General features: G+C 42.9%; 2 protein-coding genes and 1 non-coding gene across 4 annotated transcripts in view; 2 read left to right on the top strand and 1 right to left on the bottom strand.

Moving 5' to 3' along the window:
• Positions 1 to 957: 957 nt before the first annotated feature.
• LOC102076269 (uncharacterized) lies at positions 958 to 5317 on the bottom strand. Its single transcript, XR_003216479.1, has 4 exons — positions 5235 to 5317; positions 3115 to 3168; positions 2475 to 2558; positions 958 to 996 (listed from the first exon to the last, which is right to left on the bottom strand). It is a non-coding gene; the product is annotated as an uncharacterized LOC102076269 (transcript).
• A 1839-nt stretch (positions 5318 to 7156) lies between these two features.
• Positions 7157 to 13267, top strand: zgc:153738 (dynein regulatory complex protein 11). 2 transcript variants are annotated; one of them, XM_013268249.2, is made up of 19 exons: positions 7157 to 7306; positions 7726 to 8053; positions 8156 to 8275; positions 8441 to 8623; positions 8720 to 8791; positions 8870 to 9075; positions 9182 to 9266; positions 9339 to 9449; positions 9617 to 9692; positions 10121 to 10227; positions 10426 to 10512; positions 10594 to 10655; positions 10736 to 10818; positions 11242 to 11349; positions 11433 to 11632; positions 12111 to 12197; positions 12267 to 12444; positions 12538 to 12776; positions 13061 to 13267. In XM_013268249.2, the coding sequence occupies exons 1-19, from the start codon at positions 7296 to 7298 to the stop codon at positions 13169 to 13171; spliced, it is 2454 nt and encodes an 817-aa protein (XP_013123703.1). In that variant the 5' UTR covers positions 7157 to 7295; the 3' UTR covers positions 13172 to 13267. The 2 variants fall into 2 exon arrangements, with proteins under 2 accessions (XP_013123703.1, XP_013123707.1); XM_013268253.2 differs by having other exon boundaries at positions 7172 to 7349.
• Positions 13268 to 16350: 3083 nt separating this feature from the next.
• obscna (obscurin, cytoskeletal calmodulin and titin-interacting RhoGEF a) overlaps positions 16351 to 21768 on the top strand; it is a 48161-nt gene continuing 42743 nt past the window's right edge. The window contains exons 1-9 of the mRNA XM_019351898.2: positions 16351 to 16625; positions 17496 to 17584; positions 17688 to 17954; positions 18406 to 18567; positions 18734 to 18838; positions 20376 to 20642; positions 20726 to 20995; positions 21093 to 21359; positions 21441 to 21704. Coding sequence (XP_019207443.1) covers positions 17545 to 17584; positions 17688 to 17954; positions 18406 to 18567; positions 18734 to 18838; positions 20376 to 20642; positions 20726 to 20995; positions 21093 to 21359; positions 21441 to 21704 — 1642 coding nt within the window. The 5' untranslated portion in view covers positions 16351 to 16625; positions 17496 to 17544. The remainder of the gene's footprint in view (positions 16626 to 17495; positions 17585 to 17687; positions 17955 to 18405; positions 18568 to 18733; positions 18839 to 20375; positions 20643 to 20725; positions 20996 to 21092; positions 21360 to 21440; positions 21705 to 21768) is intronic.

Below are 21768 nucleotides of genomic sequence, written 5' to 3'. Positions count from 1 at the left end.
GAGAAACTGAATACCTCGAGATGTGTCAGCCTCTTCAAATTTATAATCACCAACTCCACTACAAAAAAATCAAATGAACCAAGATGACCACTTGTAGAGATTAACCCTGTAAGAGCAATCACTCTCCAGCTAATTGCATTTCCTGTACTGAATGCGTGCATTTACCCTGCTGGATTTAGACAGCAGTGAACCCTTCAGACCTGCTGTCACAGAAGATCCATTTTAAAAAGGCCTGACAACGACAGCGTCGTAAATTACTCCACTGATGTTAGCCAGAGCCCATCCTCTGTCCTGAGAGCGGTCATATTAATAGATTTAGTGTGAGGAAGAACACGAGCGGCGTTTCTCCCACGAACATCGGGAAGCAGTGACGTTCGTGGAGTTAAAAAAAACTATATATATATATATATATATATATATATATATATATATATATATATATATATTTATGTGTGTGTGTATGTTTTCTTACTTTAACCCTTCTGTTGTTGTGGATGCAGGAGACCACGGGTGAAGTCTTATTATCTCTGTGTGCCATTTTTTCCCATTTGCTTGACAACATGAATTACATGCTCTAATGTGCATTTTTGGCGTAAAGAGAACTGAATGTATAAAATCTGCGTCTCTGTTCTTTCTGACTCTCTCACTCCACTACAGACCTAAATTTAAACCCTGTTTTGACAGAATAATGTTTTAGCATGTCATCCAAGCATGCAGTCTTCTTCATTAAAGAAATGTTGAATTTAACATTTCTAATTACGTGAAAATCTTTTTCCCCCTCAGCTCCACATCACACATTCAATTAAACTGACCAAAAGCAACAAAGACGTCTAAAATAATATTTCTGTCGTCTTTAACCTTGTTTTTTTTTCTATTCAGAGGATGATGACAAAAACAGTCAGGAAAGCAGGAAAAAACTTACATGCAATATCTAGGACTGCATGCAGAGTGGACTCATCGCTAATCGTGTTAGCAATCTCGCACATCTTTTGTAATCTGGGGAGAAAAACATGATGTTAATATAAGGCCTCCCTGGTAACCATATCAGTAAAAAACAAACATGAAAAGTTTTGATTTGTGGTAAAAATAATAATGAAGACATGAGGTATCAGGTTCATAGTAAAATACGTGTAAAACCGTATACCGCTGGGGGCATCTGGTGGTATATATACATATACATATATATATATATATATAGACCAAAGAGACAGTACTGAGCGGCGCTGCCACATGATAATTCCTGACTGCAAGTAAAGTACAAACACAGTCCCGTTTTCTGACCCTGACATCTGTAATATCTGTGTGACATGAACTGCGTCCCACAATCCTCTGGGCCATCCCAGCCCAGCATCCTGTATGTGACCCACTTGCCAGTATTGTCTCACTATTGTCAGGCTTTAAATAAACTTCCTTAACCTTGGGACAATCCTGTTAATGTGATGTAGTTTGATGCCTGTTTGACTCGGTCACATGTGTGAAAGGCATCAGGAAGAGGAGGAGCTTCTCGCTCTAATTTATTCTGTGACAAATGCAAACTCAGCATTACCGTCTGCACTCACTGATGATGTCTGCTGGACATTTTCCTCTTAATTCCCATATCATTAATATCCCAGAAGGAAAACCGGGACTTTCATAATACATCACCAAATTGTTTAAGATCTTAAAAAAAGAATCAAATAATAAAACATCGTGTCTGAGCTTTCAAATCCCTGCGGCGCATTAGAATTAGCTCTGTTTACTTTTACTAGAAACCCTCGACGTTATCGTGTACAGCTCAAGTGTCAAACTCATTTTATGTCAATGCAGCGTGTACGCAGGTTTGATCTCAGAAGTAAAAACGATTGCATAAGAACTTAAAAACACACATTTTTTTTACATAACGTGAACAATTCATTTCCAATGTAGCTGTGATTTCTGTTTGCAGTCAGTCTGCTCTTGTAAATCACACACACAGTTTAGTGTGGTACTGCAGGCTGTGGGTTATATCGCTGTCACAAAGAAGGCTGTAAAACTGACAGTGATTCAGACTTCTGGCTTGGATAAAATGAACAGTTTGGACAGCCGCTCTGATACGATCCCCTTTTTATGCTTCTGGCATAAATACAGAGAAAAGCCCAACGACTGTGCCCTCAGTCGCTACAGGTTTTACTCCCTAAATGTTAGCCAGAGGTGGTGTATATACCCCTCATTCACAAATCAAAATGATTTTATAATTTAAGAACAGTTTAAAGCAATAAAAGTTTGTCCTATGAAGCACAGAGTTTAACACTCATAACCTGAACTCGGATCAGATTTGACTGATAGTTGATTTAAATGCATATTACTAGCGTGTGACAACTCCAACCCACAAGCACGGAACAAACTGTTAACATGCTACAGTAAACATGTAAAAACAGGTTTTGAGGCAACACAGATGATGATAACGACATCGAGCACATCAGCAGAAACAGAACAGGAGAAGAAGTCATACATACATGCTGGTGTTGAGCAATCCCTCGTGTTGTGATAAACTCTATGAAAGTGTGTTTTGCACTCCGATGAGAACTTGACTGGTCCTGCTTAACAGAAAAAGGTCTCATCAGATAAAACGATCATTATTTTTTATCTTATTTGCAGGTGTAATTAAGCTTGAGCTTACAGCTAAAGTGAACAGACATGTGCTAACTAAAGCTCAAACTGGCCTTAGTGTGCAGGGGAATCGAGTCTTCAATTATAAGCACATCTAACATTTAAGCTTCCAGATTTTCACATCACTAATGAACCCTGCACATAGTTCCTGAGACAAATAATCAGCTTAATGTGCCACTGCCTTCAGCTTAATACTGTCAGCTTCAGACCATGTGCTGTTTCTCAGCACTGCTGCCCTACAAGCAACCCTTTCTTAACTTACTGCAGCCCCCAGTGTTCGTGACGTTTTCTATGACCTGAGCATACTGAATGCTGGCTTGGAAAGAAAACGATTTTCTCACAGGGGCAAAAGGAGGAATTTCCAGTAAAGTGTTGCACTGGATTAGTGCCATCTATGCTGGGAAAGTTAGTTGTCAGAAACAAACGGTCTTGCATTACAGACAGAGTTTGTGCTCCTAGTGTCGTCTTTGGTGTCGAGTTTCTTACCTCCAAAATGTTCGATGAGTTTCTCTTTCATGTTTGCATCTCTGGCAAAGATTTCTGGAAAAGAAACTCACTGTTAGCTTCTCGATCAACATCTGAGCAAAGTTATGCATGAATCACAGTGACTGAGGGATCGTCAGTGTTAAAAGTCTCCCTCCCGCATCCTGCATTATGTTTCAGGAATCTCAGCAGTGTCGCTGCTTTACGTGACGATGCACAGCTGCTTTGCATGATTAATAACTTTGAAATGTTTTTGGATTTTTCTGCACAAGTCCCAACTGCAGAATCATAAATGAACATTATTCATTCTCTATTAAGTTCCTCAGATGTGCAGCAAATGTAGTTTTTCTCCCACTGATTGACACACTCATGTTTTTGTCCACGGTTTGCACTCTGGGGAAATTTTGTGTATACATAAAGACACCAAGGATTAACTGTATTAACTGTCCACCCAGGCAACACAGGCAGCAGTCTCATAACACAATGGCCATGCTTACAGGCTAAAGAGATTATTGTATGCTCATCAGAATAAGTAAGTAGCTACATTAACCCTCGAGCCAGAGATTTGTGGAATGCTCTACGGGGGGATAAATATGCAAGAAAATCACTTAGATGCACAAAGAAAAATCACAGAGAATATTACAAAATTAATTTAGGAAGACGGACAGAAGACAACCTTGCTGTCAAGTGGACGTCCATAAGAGCAACACGAGTCAGGTTTTCATTACAAAGGGTTTACATATGCGGAGGATTAGTGAATCTCTGTTTTTAGCTGCCAGTCTAAAACTTATTTATTGTAACAATAACCGAAAAAACCAGCTAGAAAATAAGTGCCTGCCTTCATGGCGTGTTTCTTGAAACAACCGTAGCTTTAGCGCGAGAGCTGAGTGTGCCGCACACATCAGTGGATTCATAGATGTTTCTCCTTCCTCCTCGTTGTGTTCAAAACATCCATCCTTGCGTGACCACAAATCTTTGGTAGCGTTGCACGCACCACTTGCTAATGTGCTGCTTTTTATATCCTCAAAAGATGAATTCCATCCAGTCAGTGGTCTGAAAGGTATTTTTCCAACTGCATGAGCTGGAGCCAAGATTTTAAGCTGTATAACGCCTGCGCAACATCTCTACAACATGATCTAATTGATAGTGCTGTTGGAGACGGTCTGATATTGGAAATAAACAGCACATTATGTTAACTTAGCCCTTAATATACTCCCACACCCACACATACCAATGAGGCACAGCCCTAGACTGCTCTCTGAGTTTAAACTGTCTGTTAAAGCGATAAAAATGGTTGCATAAAAGGATTTTCTGGATTCCTTTTCTTTATCATTCTTTGCCAGGTTTTAGAGATTTGAAGAGTTGCAGCATTAATGCAGATTTACTGAAATGTCTGAGACGACTCAGTTTTAGTAAAAATCCTGTTAAGTGTCATTCGCAAGGGCAAAATTCAGTAACATGCTCTGGATAGTCTTCCCAGATAAATAAAGTCCAGTGTTTATAGTCTCCTCATACAGGCTCTTCATTCCATAACGGTCAAAAAAGTATTTTAGTTCGAGTATCACTGATGCAATGCCGTGTAGGTGACACAGCACAACCAGTCTGCTTTATCTGCTCTGTCTGCAGACGTGAATGTGACTGGAGATGCTTTCTAGGACACTACAGTGCCTGTGTACATGTTGGACACTCATCACTCACATTAAAGAGTCCATAGTGAATCATACTGAATGACTCATTCACAGGTTTAGCATCACCATGCCCCTCCTACCTTAATTAGCCTATCCACATTAAACACGGGCACACGTGTTGAAGAAACATGGTCAAAAAACAGGTCTTCAAAATGAAGCACACAAGCATTGTGTTCATGGAAACCACTTTAAATTTAGCTGGACACTTGAGCACAGACGGATCTGGACGCTGACCTTTCTGAGCACCATTGATACACGTGTAAAACTGAATCGTGCTTACAAAATTTAACTCGAACAAACCAGTTTCCATTCAGCTAAAGGAAGCTCTTGAATAAGACGTGCAGCACTGCCCAGAACACTGACAGCTGTCCCCAACTGTAAAATGGGGATTATGCCTTCATCATCAGAACCTAAAAATAAATCTTATCAGCTTACCTGAGAGTCTACTGTTATCCAGCCTAGGGACAGAGAAAGGCTTTTCCCGGGAGGAGAACTTCATGTCTTGTGCTGAAGTGAAGAGTCCACTGCTGCAGCGCCTGGAGATGGGTTTCTCCCTTTGCTGGCTGTCTCTGATAACCTGTAAGATTAGATCCAACAGGGTCCTTCGTTCTTTCTGCTTGTCCTCCTTGCTGTCCATACACTGACCCGAAGTGATGAGCAGAAGGAAGATAGTGAGCAGTATGTGCCATTTCCTTTCCACCTGCATGACTTTACTGTCTGAAAGCGTGAGCAGACAGGTTTTGTTAGATTAAAGTGATTACACGAAAAGAAATGCTTTATTTGTTTGACTGGACTGACCAAAAACACACTTGCACAGTTTCCATTATGATTTACATGACGGGACGAATCAGCACTGATATTTGAAGTCCTTCACATTTTCATTATTACAGCAAAATTAATAAAATCTACATGTTGGAGATAAAATAGGTAACTTCTAAAAGATCTCCACTTTCCCCTTGTTTAATACAAGAGTAACGCAAATGCATTTAATTGAACTTCAAACTTACTAGTTTAGGAGTTAAAGATGCTTATGTCCTGGAGGGTGGACACAGTTGTCTGCAGCAAATTCTTCCGATCCGATAGGAGAGAAAGCCAACAGATTGTGCTCACCACCGTCTTTCTTGAAATAATGCGTTCCTATTTATACGAGGAGCCACCTTCTTGAAGGTAATACAATCGATTTTGAGTGGGTGGTAAAGCAATGTTGACATCTTTGGTGTAATTTCTTCCAGTGGCACTCGCTCACTTAGGCACGAGCCACTCCTTTACGCACCAAAAACATCACTAGTTGTAGTTGAACGGGACAGGCTACTTTCAAATAAAAACGACCCTCTTATAGATGCAATAATGGCCGAAGATCTGAAAAAGACCCCCGTGCACTATAACTTCCATTAAAAAAGAACGAAAGAAAAACCCGACAAAGACCGTGGCGCGGAAGCGCACGAGAGTCCACTTTTCCAAAAAGAGCGACTTGTTGGATGTTGGGTGCAGAGAAGTGAAGAATCTGTGGGCCTGTGAGCTTCTAGCTGACCTGTCAGCGTGCCGATGTTTTTGCTCACCGATGTCCAAGTCTTGTGACCGCCTAAGCGCTGCAGATATTGCGCCTCCTGGAGCAGCCATCCGGCTTTTTCCCACCCATGCGGAACAGAGTCATGTAACAACGGTGTATAACTCTAAAACTTTACCTACAGGTGTGGCAGGGCTTACGGAGTGGTGTAATTAGTGGGTCGTTACATTTCAGATACATCTGATACAGACACATCTGCTGACTCAGCTCCTGGAACTGTGACTCCAATCCACTTTAAAATACAAAGTGTGGTTTGTATGAGTGGAATATTGAGGCAAATCTATTAACGCGTGAAGTCTTTAGATTGCTTCAGTGTTTAATCTGTAATCAGTTATTAACAGGCTTCTATTTATGCTTACAGAGATGCACATTTGCACTTTGCATGCATTCACGTCACCTAGTTGCGTAAAGAGCTCATGTGGAAGCTTTAGATGTCGTCATTCAATATTTATTGGTGGTTTAAAAGCACAAACGCGAAGAGGAAGATGATATTACTGTTTTTATTATTATTAATGGTGTAGATGTTTATATTTTTATATTAATTGTGGAAAAGAAGCACTGTGCGTCATTTCAGGTGTTGTTCCCCATCGCTTACCTTTACCTGAACATAACCTTACCACTGCCTCTGTAATCCTCACTGATCGTCCTCTGGGGTCCTCAACTGGAGCCCAAAGGTATCTTGACACGTATCAATTATCTTGTGTTCAACTTATCCTACGCCCTAACTCAAACTGCGGAGGGAAGCACGACTTTCCAAAGCGGACAGACTTCCTGTATTACTGTTACTATGGAAACAGACCACGCACTGAAGGCTGAGCTAAAGTTTAATAAGCTGCAGCTAACCTTCGTTTAGTTTTGGCTCTGTGGGACGTTTGTTTGGTTGTTTCGTGTCTGATTAGAGACACGTTTCTATCCGCGGAGGCATAAATATGTCGCAAAGGTAACCTTTCCAAAAGCCACGTGGTCTGTTGTTGTAAAGTGAGGTTAGTTTAATGTTTGCTTGTTGTGCGTAAAACGCGAAAATATCTGTACCCAATAAGTCAAACTAAAGAAAGTATTATAGCAGGGATATTTCAAATTTGGCAACATATTTTATCATAGAATTAAATAAAGGGTTATTCATCTTATTATTATTGTCAATCCTGGCGAGAAATAAGACTCCATCCAGCTGAATAGCAGCGCTGACAAGTGTGCTGGTTTTTGCTCTTTAAATATTTAGCGTTGTTGTTATTAGCATTTGCAAGTCATGATCTTTTATTCTTTGAACAATCACTAACCTGCATTATGTACTTTTCAGGATTATCACTCACAGACTGTTCGTTCTGGCACAAACTCATCAGATTGCTTCCACTTTTTCAGGACATACAACCAGCTGTGGGCAGATGCCCAGTTAGAGCTGAGCTGTCTGCTAGCCGAAGAACTACCAGCTGAGCCCCCGCGCCCTGAAAAAGACAGAGTAGTTTTCTTCCAGCGCCTGGCCATGCTTTTTGTGCGCTACACCCAAATCTTCAGACAGCTGGAGAAAGCCTATGACCTGGTCGTCCACCCTCAGAAGAGAAGATTTATTCGTTCAGTTCTTGACAGCGTGATGGGAAGGGTGTTAGAGCTGAAAAATGAAATGGTGGAAAAAGAGTTTTCAGAGTACCACTACATGGATGATGTGCTTCATGATTTGAAGCTCATACCTGTACGTTTGATTCCTGAGTTCAAGATAAAACCAAATTAAGCTTCCGCACACCCGTGCCCAGGGCCAACATAGTAACCACTGTTTACTCTGATGTCCTGTTAGGCCGACCTCGAGATCCCCATCCCTCGCTATTTTCACAGTGAACGCAGCAAAGAGGTGCAGCAAAGAAAGGCCATGCTGACTGACATCCTGAAAATGGTGGAGGTCACCGAAACTCCTGAAGTGAGTGGAAAAGCAGCCAAATCTTTTAAAGCCCTGAAACTTTCTCGCCTAATTTGTTCCTGTCATTTTGTTACACACTTATGCAATAACGGTTACATTTAATGAGTCGGTGTCATGCAGAAGGTATTTCTGTCCTTTTGTCTGTTCTATTTTTGGTCCCTGCAGCCTGTAATGGCCAAGGAGATGAGTCAAGAGGAGGCAGTGAAGATTATTCAAGTGGCAGAGCGGGCGCGACAAGGACGTGAAAGGGCAAAGTTCAATATGAAAAACTTAAATATGAACACCGTATACAGGATCAAGGAACCTGGAGCAGACAGTGCTGAATCAGCTGCAGTCTGCATCCAAAAGGTCCATCGTTACTGACACACCACGTGTCACATGCCATCTTCTTCTTTTGTGTAAGCACTCGTTCATGCTCACAGGTATAATTGAATGCAATTGCAGGTGTGGAAGGGCTACGTGCAAAGGAAGAGGACAAAAACTGCCAGAGAGGAAGAGATGATTTTCCTGGGAATGGTGCGGAAAATGCGGCTTCATCAAGATACTTTTTTTATGTTTATAAGGAAACACTAGAGTGCTGAATTTTTGTTCTAGACTATGGATCCAAAGTATGAGGCGCCACGCCCTGCAGAAATGACGGCCCAGGCCATCGAGGCTTCCACACGAGTAAAACAGATGGAGCACGAGGAAGCTTACCAAAAGGCCACAGTGGATGTCATGAACCAACTGCGAGATGTGGAAGGGGACGACATGAGCAAAAGCATGAAGGTGCAAATTCAGCAGTGGTTCACTGAGTGCCGGTAAGCTGGCAGAGAGTTTGTTTCCATGATTTTTTCCTCTGGTCACGGAGCTTTTTCACACCCGGTGGGTTTAGTTTCATGTTTGAATCTTCGATGTTTTCCATAGCAATGCTACAGGAACATTTCCAGACTACCCAGATGAAGAAGATGGAGGTTCTGCCCTCATTTTTGCTGAAAAGACCCCTCAGCAGGTAGATCCAATCTGATTTAAAAGTTAATGCCTTAATATTGTTTGTAAACAGTGGTGTTGGTGGGTTTTTTAGTTGTTGGAAGAGTTTGCTGCAAAAGAAGAAGAAGAGGCCAACACCAAAGCTAAAGGGAAAGAAGAAAAGAAGGAAAAGGGGAAAAGTGACAAGAAGAAGGAAGACGAGGAGGTGGGAGACACCGCTGTATTTCATTTTTAATTTAGTAGAACAATCTGTAATGTGATTATTACTGTATCTTAGATAAGAATATAGAAAAACTGGGAAAATGTGAGCTCAATCAAAGCAAAACCAAATGCTTCACTTTGAGTTCATTGGTGTAACTGTATCACGATCAGGTGGAGGAGGCAGGGCTGAAGATGCTGCCCTCTGCTTTTCTGCCGGACCTCGAAGTCGAAAGTAAAATCTACGCAGGTACGTCCAGCTTTAAACAGTGAGTGTTTGTTTACGGCCCCTGCAAACGTTAAAAAGCCTTGACACGAAAACTGAGGATTCATGATTCACATTCAGTGGAAGACAAAGGGTCTCGTTCAATTAGTGATCTGCTAAATCGGGTTTGCAACAAACCCTAAAGGTGTTTGTTTGTTTTGGCCAATCTTCACGTCTTTGTGAGTATAAAAGTTTATCCTGATGCGTGCTCAGTCATCCAGGTAAGTAAATCTGTAAATTCTGTTCATCTGGACGTTTTCAGTGGGAGAAACGTTTCGTCGCTCATCCAGGTGACGTCTTCAGTCTCCAAGTGACGAACCGTTTCTCCCACGCTGCGTCCTGATGAGCAGCATCAACCTTTCGGGGCGTCATGTGCATACTTACAGTCTGCGGTGCATTTTTGTCATCCTCAGACTTTTGGCACAATCGCAGCGAGTACGGAAACTTTAACCAAATGCATGACCCGGAGCTAATCAAGGAAGAAAAGAGGAAAGTCATTGAGGCGGAAATTCGAGTGAAGGTACGGCGAAGGCTCCAGCACACAATCCACTGTTTTCAAAGCAATTCATGTCCTAAACCTTTGGCCTGGCTCATTTCACAACAAAACACCTGTTTACTTCTGTTTAGCCTTAAATTAACATTTTGTTTGGTCTTAAGAGAGAATTTGATGTAATGCCTGGGTTTGTCTCACTCACTGGTGATGTTTTGCTCGCACCAGGTCGATGAGCAGATGAGACAAGAACTGGCTGAGTGGAAGCTGTCTGTGGATAAAGACAAGGGCGGTAAGACGAAAGCAAACGCCAAGGTACCACACTGAGAGACGGCGGCCGCAGTTTACGCCGAGTCCTTCCAGCGTGTTCCTGATTGTATTTGTTTCATTCTGCAGAAGAAGAAAGGCTCTAAGAGCGGAAAGAAGAAGAAAAAGGAAAAAGACCTGACGGCCGATCGGTGAGGTCACGCAGAGCCTGATTGGATCTTCAGCGCAATGCAGAAAAGATTTAGAGTTCATCGTTTATTCACATCTGTAGGACTCTGGAGTCTCTGTGTCAGGAGCTGGTGGAGCAGGGCTTACTGAAACACACACATAATGTTCAGCTGCAGGATTTCCTGGGTAAGACACTACATACTGTTTGTGACAGAAATCCTTTTGTCTGATTATAACTCTGGACGTCTTGTTTTTAAATGATGTGCTGGTACTCCACAGGAAGTCCACAACTGAGCTGTTTTAAGTAGAAACTATGGCGTGTGGATGTGCTGCCCTCTTCTGGTTTATGACTTCCAGTCACCAGTTAATCAGGCTCACGTTGCTAAAACTAATCGAATCTAACACAGTCATTCGATGCAGCGTTTGATGATTTTGCACCGACTGTTTATATCCACACATCACAGTTCAGTTAAGTAAAGATTAAATAGCAGAAAATGCTGTAACTTATTACATCATTTTATATTCCAGCCTTCGTTAAGGTAAGATTTATTCACTGATTATGGTTTTGCAGAACATTTGTATTGTGTAAAACTGCTGTGTACTCCCTAGGTGACTATAGCTACCTGGGGACCACGCTGAGGCAACATGACATTGAACCCATGCCGTCATTGTCAGATGTGCGACAAGTCATATCTCTGTATGCAGTTCTGCCGTTAGGTATTAAAGCCAGCCACTGATATTTAACATCAACGGGACAGAAAACATCTGTAGTTTGAAAATAATACGCGCGTCACTTTCAGGCTCTCAGGTGGTGCATGAGAAGGCTCCTCTGATAAAGTCAGTCCTGCTGGTCGGACCCACAGGTGTGGGTAAAAAGATGCTGGTCCATGCGGTTTGCCACGAGACGGGCGCCTGCCTGTTTGATCTGTCTCCCCTGAACACAGCCGGAAAGTACCCAGGCAAGAGCGGGCTCGCCATGATGCTTCACTTGGTGTTTAAGGTAAAACGGCCAACCAGAATCTTTGTGGTGTTTTTAATCACTCTTATAATCTCGTGTGTGCAGCACAAATGAGAATAACTTAGTGATTTAAAGACTTTAAAAAAGGTAAAATCAGATTTCTGTCATAATCTTAAAGACTTAAAGTTATGAAGGCATAACCTTAATGAACTTACATGGAAAACTGGTTAATGTCAACCAGAATAAAGAAGTCAGTGTATAGAAAAATGCAGCAAACCAATCAAATGCAGCGTGAGTGTAACCAAAATAAGGTGGAAGAAAGAGGGGTGTACAACAGACAGCCTGCAATACAGACTCACAGATTAGAGTACATTTAAAGAACAGGGTGTACGGCTGACTTGTGTTCAGCTGGCGTAGCAGCAGAAATGACCCCCATCACCACCAGCCTGTACATGAATGCCATGAACATTTGCATCCTGCTTAGCTAGACCGTAAGTTCCTCCGAATCATTTACACACAGGTTGCGAGACTGATGCAGCCTTCAGTAATCTGGATCGAAGATGCAGAGAAAATGTTTTACAAGAAAATCCCCAAGGAGGAAAAAGAGGTAAACCAGACAAAGGAATTATCATTGTGTACAAACGTTGTAAAGCTGATTTTTCCGTGTCGGTAATAGTTGGACCCTAAGCGGCTGAAGAAAGATTTGCCCAAGTTCCTGAAACTGATCAAAGGGGAGGATCGTGTTCTGATCATAGGAACGACTCGAGACCCGCACAGTGCCGAGATTAAGTCTCTGTGCAAAATGTTCAGCAAAATCCTCCTCATCCCAAGACCTGACTACGGCTCAAGACGCAGTAAAGACAAGACACCCACAATCAAACTTCATGTTTGTGTAATGAATATAACGGTATTTTGATTAAGTTGACTGTGACTCTGTTTGCCTTCAGTCCTGTGGAAGCAACTGATCAGAAAACACGGAGGTGAAGTGACCGAGGCGTTGGACCTCAGTTCTCTGGCAAAGATTTCTGACGGCTATACTCCAGGTCACATCGTCCAAGTGATTCAGAGCGTTCTTACCAAACATCGAATCTTCCAGCAGGCAAAACGACCGCTGACTGCGGCTGAATTTATCGCCCCGTTAGCCCAGATTGACCCCGTGTTCCAGGAGGAGGAGGAGGCCCTGAAGGTAACGTGGAGAGTAACTTAACGCCAGGCTGAGAAGCAGAATATTGATGCCCGTCTGTGTCACAAAGATTTTCTTTACTCTGGCCCTTTAGAGTTTGTGATAATTGTAGTTAAAAATGGACTAAAAGTACTGCGGATCACTTTATAGCTGGGTGAAAGGTTAAACACGAGATTATTAGAGGTTGTTAAATTACTCTTTAGGATTTGCTTACATTTTCATTCTTTGACAGTATTGTTGTCACTGACATTAAAATCATAAAAGGATTTCTTTCCATTTTCCAACAGAGCTGGTATGCAAAGACGCCCCTGGGAAAGAAAAGAACTAAAGCTGCGTCAGGAAAGGAAGAAGAAGAACCACCTAAAGGCAAAAATGCCAAGAAGAAAGGAAAAAAATGAATCTCTTTTCATTCTTCGTCTTTTACTGAAAGGTGTGGGGCTTACACTGTCCTGTGTCAGCACGACTAAAACGAATAAAACATTCATTGAGGTGTAGTCATTGTGTTTTTGCAGTGTGCTTTAATGGTTGCCACATCAGTGAAGAGCTTGTCTTGTGCAGCTGTTACCTGTAACAAGAACGCAGCCATTTTCAAATCATTAGCATCCAACATTTTATTGAATGTAGTAGTTTGATGATTTTCAATTTTATGTCAGTAAAATGTTTCTAAAAAGTTGGGAGAAGGTCTTGTTTGCTACAGTGTTCCTTTCTTCTTACAGCAGTCAGTATGCACGTGGGAATGAGGACGCCCACTTCTGCAGCGTGTTATTTTTTTCTGCGTTTCGCTCGCTTGGTGTCGGATTTTATCCTCTCAGCTCTTCATATTTGTTTGTATTCAGTGGATGCCAGGCCGGGACTGTGGGCACCTCTGTTATGAACTCGACCTTAAAAATGGCCGTCAATAAAAAGAAGATCTGGATGCAGTCTCTTCATCCTTCTGAATGAGCCGGCCTCTCTGAGGTGCAGTTTCTATAGTTATGTATATCTCAACTATAAATATGTAAATATGACCATTGATCTGTTAAGCTGGTGGACAGACTCCTGTGGCTGTAGCTGTCAGACTGAAGGCTAAGCTGTTATTAGATGTGTCAAGACGGCTCAGTCAAGGACATTTAATGTTCAGGCTGTATGACTGTGGCTTCCTGGCTGTAGCGCTCAGTTATGAAGGTTAAGGATATCCTCTTTGTTTTTAGGTGTCACACACAAACCCAGAGTAAAATTCATTTTCGGGCCACCTAGATGACTACAATAGCCACATTTTAAATAATCACAGCGTGCTGCAGAGTCCTACAGTGTGTTCTTTGTTATTGCCTCTGTCTGGTGCAGAGAGTCAGGCTCAGAAGAAATGCCAAACACATGAGGGGGAGTGTTTCCAACATGATCCAGAGGCTTAGTTGGAGCGTTCAGCTGTTTCGTCAAGTTCTAAATTCCCTCAGCAGATCTTCACATTGACTTGGTTCTTTTACCGTGACTCTATTTTTAGAGTTTGTGCACAAAGATCCACATTTCATCATGCAAAGTTCATCTGTTGGACATCTTCACAGGATCAAGACATGAGAGGCTGGTCGTCCTTCATCTTCAGAAACAGTGACAGCCACACAAAGTCAGAAATACAAGGAAATATTTTATGTTCCTACACTGACTCGATATTTTACCTGTTAAACATTGTAATAAATAAACTTCTGTAAACTGAGACTGGCTTCTGTGGACCACCGTTCTCCTTCTCAGTGATGACAGGTTATTTTTTGTGCCCCACAAAGATAATCTGTGCTGATACAGTTTCACTGGACGGGGCTCGGTGGCACATGGGACTGTCTGTCAAACTCAGGTTTACACAATGCTGCCTGGCACTGGCTTTCTTCTTTTTGATGAGGGATTCCCACAAATTTGAGCTACGTAAAAATTGTTAAAACAGTAGCATAAAGGCTGAAGCATGGCCGGTTGCTAGGCTTTGACCGTCTCATTGTAATATTTCCTGTATTTGGTTTTCGGGGCATATTGAGCTTTTCAGATCCTGGTTTCATGCAGCTACACAGACCATAGTTGTGGTCAAAAGGTCACATACAGTATTTGGGGTTTTAATGATTACTTTGAACTGTTCTTTAAAAACAAGAATTGGTGCATGAGTTTGGATTTGTGTTTTCCTTAATCCATAAAGGGTCAAAAATGTGCCCCCCCCCCAAATAATATTAGGTTAAATGTCCCTTTTGCACAGCAATTTGCAGATACCAGATGCTATTGGTAGTCATCAACATGGTTACAGCGTGATGCTGACCACTCTTGATAGAGTTCATTCAAACTGGTCATTTTCTTTTATACACATCTATCTGTCTGTCTGTCTGTCTGTCTGTCTGTCATGATAGAGCATAATGCTACCACCACCATGCTTGACTGCCGGTGCAGTATCTTTTGGAGAAGGCATTTGGTTTGTCCATGTGTACACCTGCAAATTTCAACTGCACTTTAAGGCTTCGATTATGGAGCAGTGGCTTCTGTCTTAGTCGGGATCCTCTCAGTCTGTGTAAAACTTGCTTTGTGGACAGTGATGCTGGTGTTCCAGCGGTTTTGAGTTCATGATAAACTTTAACCCTGGTGGTTTCTGGGCTGTTCCTCAACATCAATTTCCTCTCATCAGAGGGTGACAGTTTGGCTAGTCTTCCTCAGCAAAGTGGTGACATATCCAAATAACAGGTACTTTTGTCCAGTTGTTTGTGTTTGAGCTGCAGTTGTTCTGATGTAGCTCTATGATGCTTCTCTGATGGACCTTCCCAAACCCCAACTTCAAATTTAGTGACTACATTTAAAAGCTGGTTCTGCACCAGGAAACCCATCAAGCCGTGATGAGTGGTGAAATATGCAGCCAGAGTTATGCCCGAGACTCCAAAGGTGTTTTATCAAGGTGGGACTAGCTAAGGTAGATGTATACTTTTATGATTTTACATATATGTATGCATACTTTTGACCCTGTGTGGATTACAGAAAATCCTACATAAATTCAAACGTGTGCACGCAATTCTTGTTTTGTAAAGATTTTAAAGATGTATGCATCTTTCATGACCTTTTAGCATTAACAGTGGAAGAAACCACCTCTTTCCTGTTACCATGGACTTTGATGTCTGTAACAGGTTTTAGACACTGTGGCAAATGTGGGTCGGTGTTGTACAGAGCAGGTGATTAAACCCCATCAGCCTCATGGTGCAGAGACTCCTCTGATGCTGTTCAGTCATTTTGGTCTCATTGTTGCGAGGAAACACATTTAAATGCTGCAGACCTTCTGATGCTATACAAAGGTTGCTTTAAAATAAGGTGAATCTACTTTTTATTGTCATGTTTCTAAGATGGTCAACCCCTCGCTGATGCACAATGGAAAACCATCACAGACACTGGGGCCATTGTATACATTTTGATTGTTTTTCATGGTTCCAGTGATGTCGAGCATATGGTGCCTTGCACCATTAAAGCCAAAGCTATCTTTACCCTCATACTGACAGAAGGCTATTTTGGAGGTTAGTGTGTGGGGAGAGATATGTCAGCTGTTCAGCACTATGCTCCATAACAGCAGGAAAAAAAAAGAGAAAGCACTATAGCCTGTTAACTTTGGGAACTGGGATGCACAAGGAGGCATGGACACACTCTTTGGTGGATTAAATACATCTTGTTAACCTTAAAGGCTCTGTGAGAAACAGCACAACACTCCCAAAGGACCTGTGGCCATGCTGGAGGTTTCATCCAGCTCGTGTTTGTTTTGGATAAAGTAGTTTTGCTTTTTTGAAACTGGTGCAGAAAGAGTGTATGCAGGCATGTGTTCGTCCTGTAGAGCACCTGCTTAGTTTGAGAGCTGGTGCATTGGTGTAGGTAAGCTTATGTATTCTTCTTTAATTTGGAAATGTGTATAGAAAATATATTGTTTATTTTTGCAGTTGAATATAGCCAACACGAAATCCCTTTTGAATAAAGTATCACTGGAATATTATATAGCTGAATTATATTGCAGAGTTGTATTAAGCTGGTTTGCTGTATTGATCTGAAAGGTTTTCAGTTTTTATTTCTATGGTGTGTGTTTATTTTGCAGAATAGATTTTAATAGGCTTATGATAAAATATTAGGGCTCTACAGGTAATCTAGATAACTGGTTCCAAAGACAGTGCCGTGTGTGACGCATCATAAAATACCATTTTAGCTGGTAGGTAATGTAATGGAGCAGACTGGCCTATGCTTGGAGTGCTGGTGGGAGGAGCTGGCGTGTTTGATGATCTCAAATATCATATCAACAGGTCATTGGTCGATTGCTTGTTGGCTTTTCAGAGCTTTCCCTTCCTCTGAGTTCAGCGTATGCTGCCTTATGGAGGTTTGATCACAGCTGAGTCTATATTGGTGGTGATGAACTCAGCCAAGTGCGGTGACAGAGATTACTCTGCTCTTCATTACTGACTGGCACGCCATCACAGGGATCAACAATATGAGACACCGATGCCATGTATATCCAGTTTGATGGGGTTACCATTTTGGATGTTGTGGTTTGATGATTAGCCTGAAAGAAATTAGATTTGTTTTTGCAATGATGTCCAAAAGATTTAAGCACTTATGTAGAAATCAGTAATGTAATGTCTGTACCCCTGAACTGTGAGAGTGAGCTGAATGAGTTTGTGGAAAAACTGATTTCTCTTTTTGTAACAGACAACATATCATGACTCAGGGTCACCTCAGGTACGTTTGTATTTGCAGCCTGCCGACTGTGATAGAAAACAACCTTCTCCAGTCAAGAACAAGAGACATGGGAGACAATAAGCCTGGAGGAATAGTAGCAGCTGCAAGTATGTTTATTTCTAAATGCATTTGTACTTTCTCAATAGAGTTCTCACAATGAGTCAAAGGCCTTTAGGCCTCTAACGCCGCCTGTGTGTGTTTGTTTGGCAGAGAACCGTCTGCAGGTGGTGAAGGGATTGGACGATGCAGAGGTCTCAGAGTGTGAGAGCTGCTCCTTTGAGGTTACTCTTAACCTAGCCTACATAGAGGGCATGTGGATGAGGGATGGGACGCAGCTCAAATCTAAACCCAACTGTCGCATCAGCACACACGGGAAGAAACACTCCCTCTTACTGAACAGGGTGGCTTTGGGAGATGCCGGTTTGTTCTCCTTTCAAGCTAATGGCATTCAGACCTCAGGCCGACTCACTGTCAGAGGTAATGTGATAAAACTACTTGCATGTTCACAGGATTGAATGTTTTTATATGGCCCAGACCATCTCTGTGTTAGATCCCAAATTGAGGTCAGTGACTTTCTCCGGGGCTTCAATAACCCGAACCACTAACTGGAGGTTAATACGTTTTTTTAAGATGGTGTAGTTTCTGCAGTGAAGTGCATGCTGTAGTTGAAATGTCCAACAACTGCTGGACTTGGACAGACGGTGTTGTTTTTAATGCAATGTTTCTTTTTTCCATTGAAACTAATCAGTGTTATGAACCCAACAAAGCTATGGAACCGCAGAACATACAGTCACAGCGCACCGTCTTTCATTTTAGTCCAATAAATAATGATATGAAGTAATATGTCAGATTGCAGTTACCCAATATGGCAAAAAGCTCTCTTTGGTTACTTTCACTAAGTTTCGAGTCATAGTGTGGATATTTCCAGCTAGGGACATTCACATCGTGAAGGAGCTGGAAGATGTCGACACAATCGAGCGTCAACCTGTAACCTTCGTGTGCGAGGTCAACCAGATGGATGTGGATGGTCGGTGGTACAGAGATGACTGCCGGATCCGTCCTGGAGACAGCATCAGGATCAGACACCAAGGTAAAAGTTATCTTAGCAGTAGTCCTTATTTTGGGGGAGCTATGCTTGTAGTTGCTTGAACTGATGAGCTTCAATCATTGGTACCTGAACCATAAGGGGAACTCGGAGAATTAACCGAGGAAAAGGTAATAAGCAGAATAAAATACTGGGTTTAATGTGATTTCAGGTAAAACTCATACTCTGTCCTTCAAGTCAGTCAGACCAGAACATGCAGGAGAGATCAGGTTCACGGCAGAGCGGGTCTCATCCTGTGCAACTCTCACGGTACAAGGTGAGCCCTGAGATTCACACCTCACACTGGGCATGAAAGAAATCCTGATAAACACACAATAAATATCTTGATGCATTCTCAATCATCCAGGAAAGTAAATCTCCAAAAGTTGAATCTGTTCATCTGGACGTAGCGTTTTGTGGGAGAAACGTTTCGTCACTCATCCAAGTGACTTCTTCAGTCTCAGCTGACTGCAGGTTTCCCCAAACCTTATAAACAGTACATTTGCATAATGACTGAAACCAGCCCACTGAAGACACCTGGGTGAAAATCAAATCTCAGGACGTACTACATTTCATGGATCACATTAACTCGGTGGACCAACACATCAAATTCACCAGGGAGGATATGAAAAGTGGCAGGTTAGCCTTCTTAGACTGTGAGATTTCCATCAGTAATGGGGGACATCTAAAAGCTGACGTGTACCGTAAACCTACACATACGGATCAGTATCTAAGGTTTGACTCTCATCATCCACTGGAGCACAAACTGGGTGTCATCAGGACGCTACAACACAGAGCGAACACCATCCCCACTGACACAGCGGCCAGGGAGGCAGAAGGACAGCACATCAAGAAGGCCCTGAGTAAATGTGGTTATCCCAGCTGGACTTTTGTCAAAGCTGGGAAGGCGCCTAAAGAAAGCTCCAGCCGATCCAGGAGAGAAGGACAACCGCTGCCCAGGCGAAAACCTGTAGTGATCCCATATGTGTCAGGAGTATCGGAGCAGTTGAGACGCATTTTTTCTAAACACCGGGTCTCTGTGGCTTTTAAACCCCAAAACACGCTGCGCCAAAAACTGGTCCACCCCAAGGATCGGGTCCCCCGACACAAACAGAGTAACATAGTGTACGCTGTTAAGTGCCAGGAGGATTGCCAGGATTTATACATCGGGGAAACCAAACAACCTCTGGCGAAGCAGATGGCACAACACAGAAGAGCAACCTCATCAGGCCAGGACTCTGCAGTCTATTTACACCTACAGGCCAGTGGACACTCTTTCAACGATGAGGATGTACACATCCTGGACAGGGAGGAACGCTGGTTTGAGCGCGGAGTCAAGGAGGCCATTTACGTGAAAAGGGAAAGACCATCTCTGAATCGAGGAGGGGGCCTAAGGGTACATCTGTCACCATCTTACAATGCTGTGATTGCAGCCATTCCCCAACTCTCTGTGAATGGTACTCATGGCCATTGATCAGTGTTCTTTGATCAGTGGGTTTTGGTCAGTGATTGTTGATCAATGGTCATGGGAATTTGCATAATTATGATTAAGGAACTGACCTCACAGCCCATTGTTCCTTCAGTGGGCTGGTTTCAGTCATTATGCAAATGTACTGTTTATAAGGTTTGGGGAAACCTGCAGTCAGCTGAGACTGAAGAAGTCACTTGGATGAGTGACGAAACGTTTCTCCCACAAAACGCTACGTCCAGATGAACAGATTCAACTTTTGGAGACACACAATAAATAGTTCTTATAAAACAATAAAGATCATACAAACCAATTCAGTCACCTGAGTTTGTCCTTCCACTCTCAGAGCTTCCAGTCCAAATAGTGCGTCCTCTGAGAGTAAAAATTGCCATGTATCGCCACCGAGGTCTGCTGGAGTGCCACGTGTCACGGCCTAATGCTGAGGTCAGGTGGTACAAGAACAGGAAGGAGCTACTTCCCAGCAAGAAGTATCATCTAATCAGCCAAGATATCTACAGGCAGCTTGCTATCAATGATGTCTGCTCGTCAGATGAAGACACCTACACATGTGATGCACAGGATGATAAAACCTCCTGCCAGCTTCTGGTAGAGGGTGAGGTTCCCACACTTATGAAACCAAACTATGATGTCGGGAGCTGTGCAGTAGAGGTAATATGTATTATGCTGTACATGCAGAGCAGGCTATCACCATAGTGCGGGGGATGAAATCGGTGGAGGTGATGGAGCCAGAGCCTGCACGATTCCAGGTAGAGACCAACTTGAAATCAGGGAGGCCACCAAAGTGGACGCTGAACGGTGAGGTCCTGGAGCCATGCGCGGCAGTGAACATTGACAGGGAGGCCACCCTCCACAGCCTGTGCTTCACCTCCACAGAAAGCTCCATGTCAGGCCCGGTGGTCTTTGTAGCTGGAAAGAGTCGTTCCACCGCTCAGCTTACGGTTAAAGGTGAGTCTCCCACACCGCCTCAGGCTGATAAAATGGTATTCTCCAGTGAAATAATGGAAATACGCTGCTGAACAAGTAAACATGTCTTCCCTTTTAGAGCGGCCTCTTCAGGTGGTCCACCACTTGGATGACGTGGAGGCAAAAGAGAGCAGCTCTGTGACTCTGAGCTGTGAGTTTGCCCCATCTCCCAGGGTGGTGCGCTGGTTTAAGGGCCGCACAGCTCTGAAATCCTCTAACAAGTACAGCATGAATAGGGAGGGGAAACGAGCAGAGCTGACCATCCACGGCCTGACGGCGATGGATGCGGGACAGTACCGCTGTCTGGCTGGAGGGTCACAGAGCTCGGCACATGTTAAAGTAGAAGGTAGGTTTAGTGTGGTGTGATGCAAATGTTAATATAAAGCCTCTTCAGGACACGTTGATGAATTGAGCCTTTGTATTGCAGTGCGGAAACTGAAGTTGGTCAAACACCTTGAACCGGTGGAAATTGAGGAGAATGGCGTCGCCACTTTCTCATGCGAACTCAACTACGTGGTGGCCAATGTGGAATGGCTCCTCAACAACGTCCGGCTCTATTCCAACGCCATCAACAAGATCCACCACATGGGCACCATGCACAGGCTCACAATCAAAAAGCTTCGGCCACAGGAGAGCAGGGTTACCTTCAAAGCGGGCCTTCTCACTGAGACAACCACCTTAAAGGTCAAAGGTCAGTGACAGGAGGAGGCTTAAATTTCTCTGCGTTAATTTCTCAGAAACACAACCTGTGACTA

The sequence above is a fragment of the Oreochromis niloticus genome, linkage group LG23, assembly GCF_001858045.2.
Source record: "Oreochromis niloticus isolate F11D_XX linkage group LG23, O_niloticus_UMD_NMBU, whole genome shotgun sequence".
In the NCBI taxonomy this organism is placed as follows: Eukaryota; Metazoa; Chordata; class Actinopteri; order Cichliformes; family Cichlidae; genus Oreochromis; species Oreochromis niloticus.
Note: the sequence above shows the minus strand (reverse complement) of the source record. Positions and strands in the feature narration are given on the sequence as shown.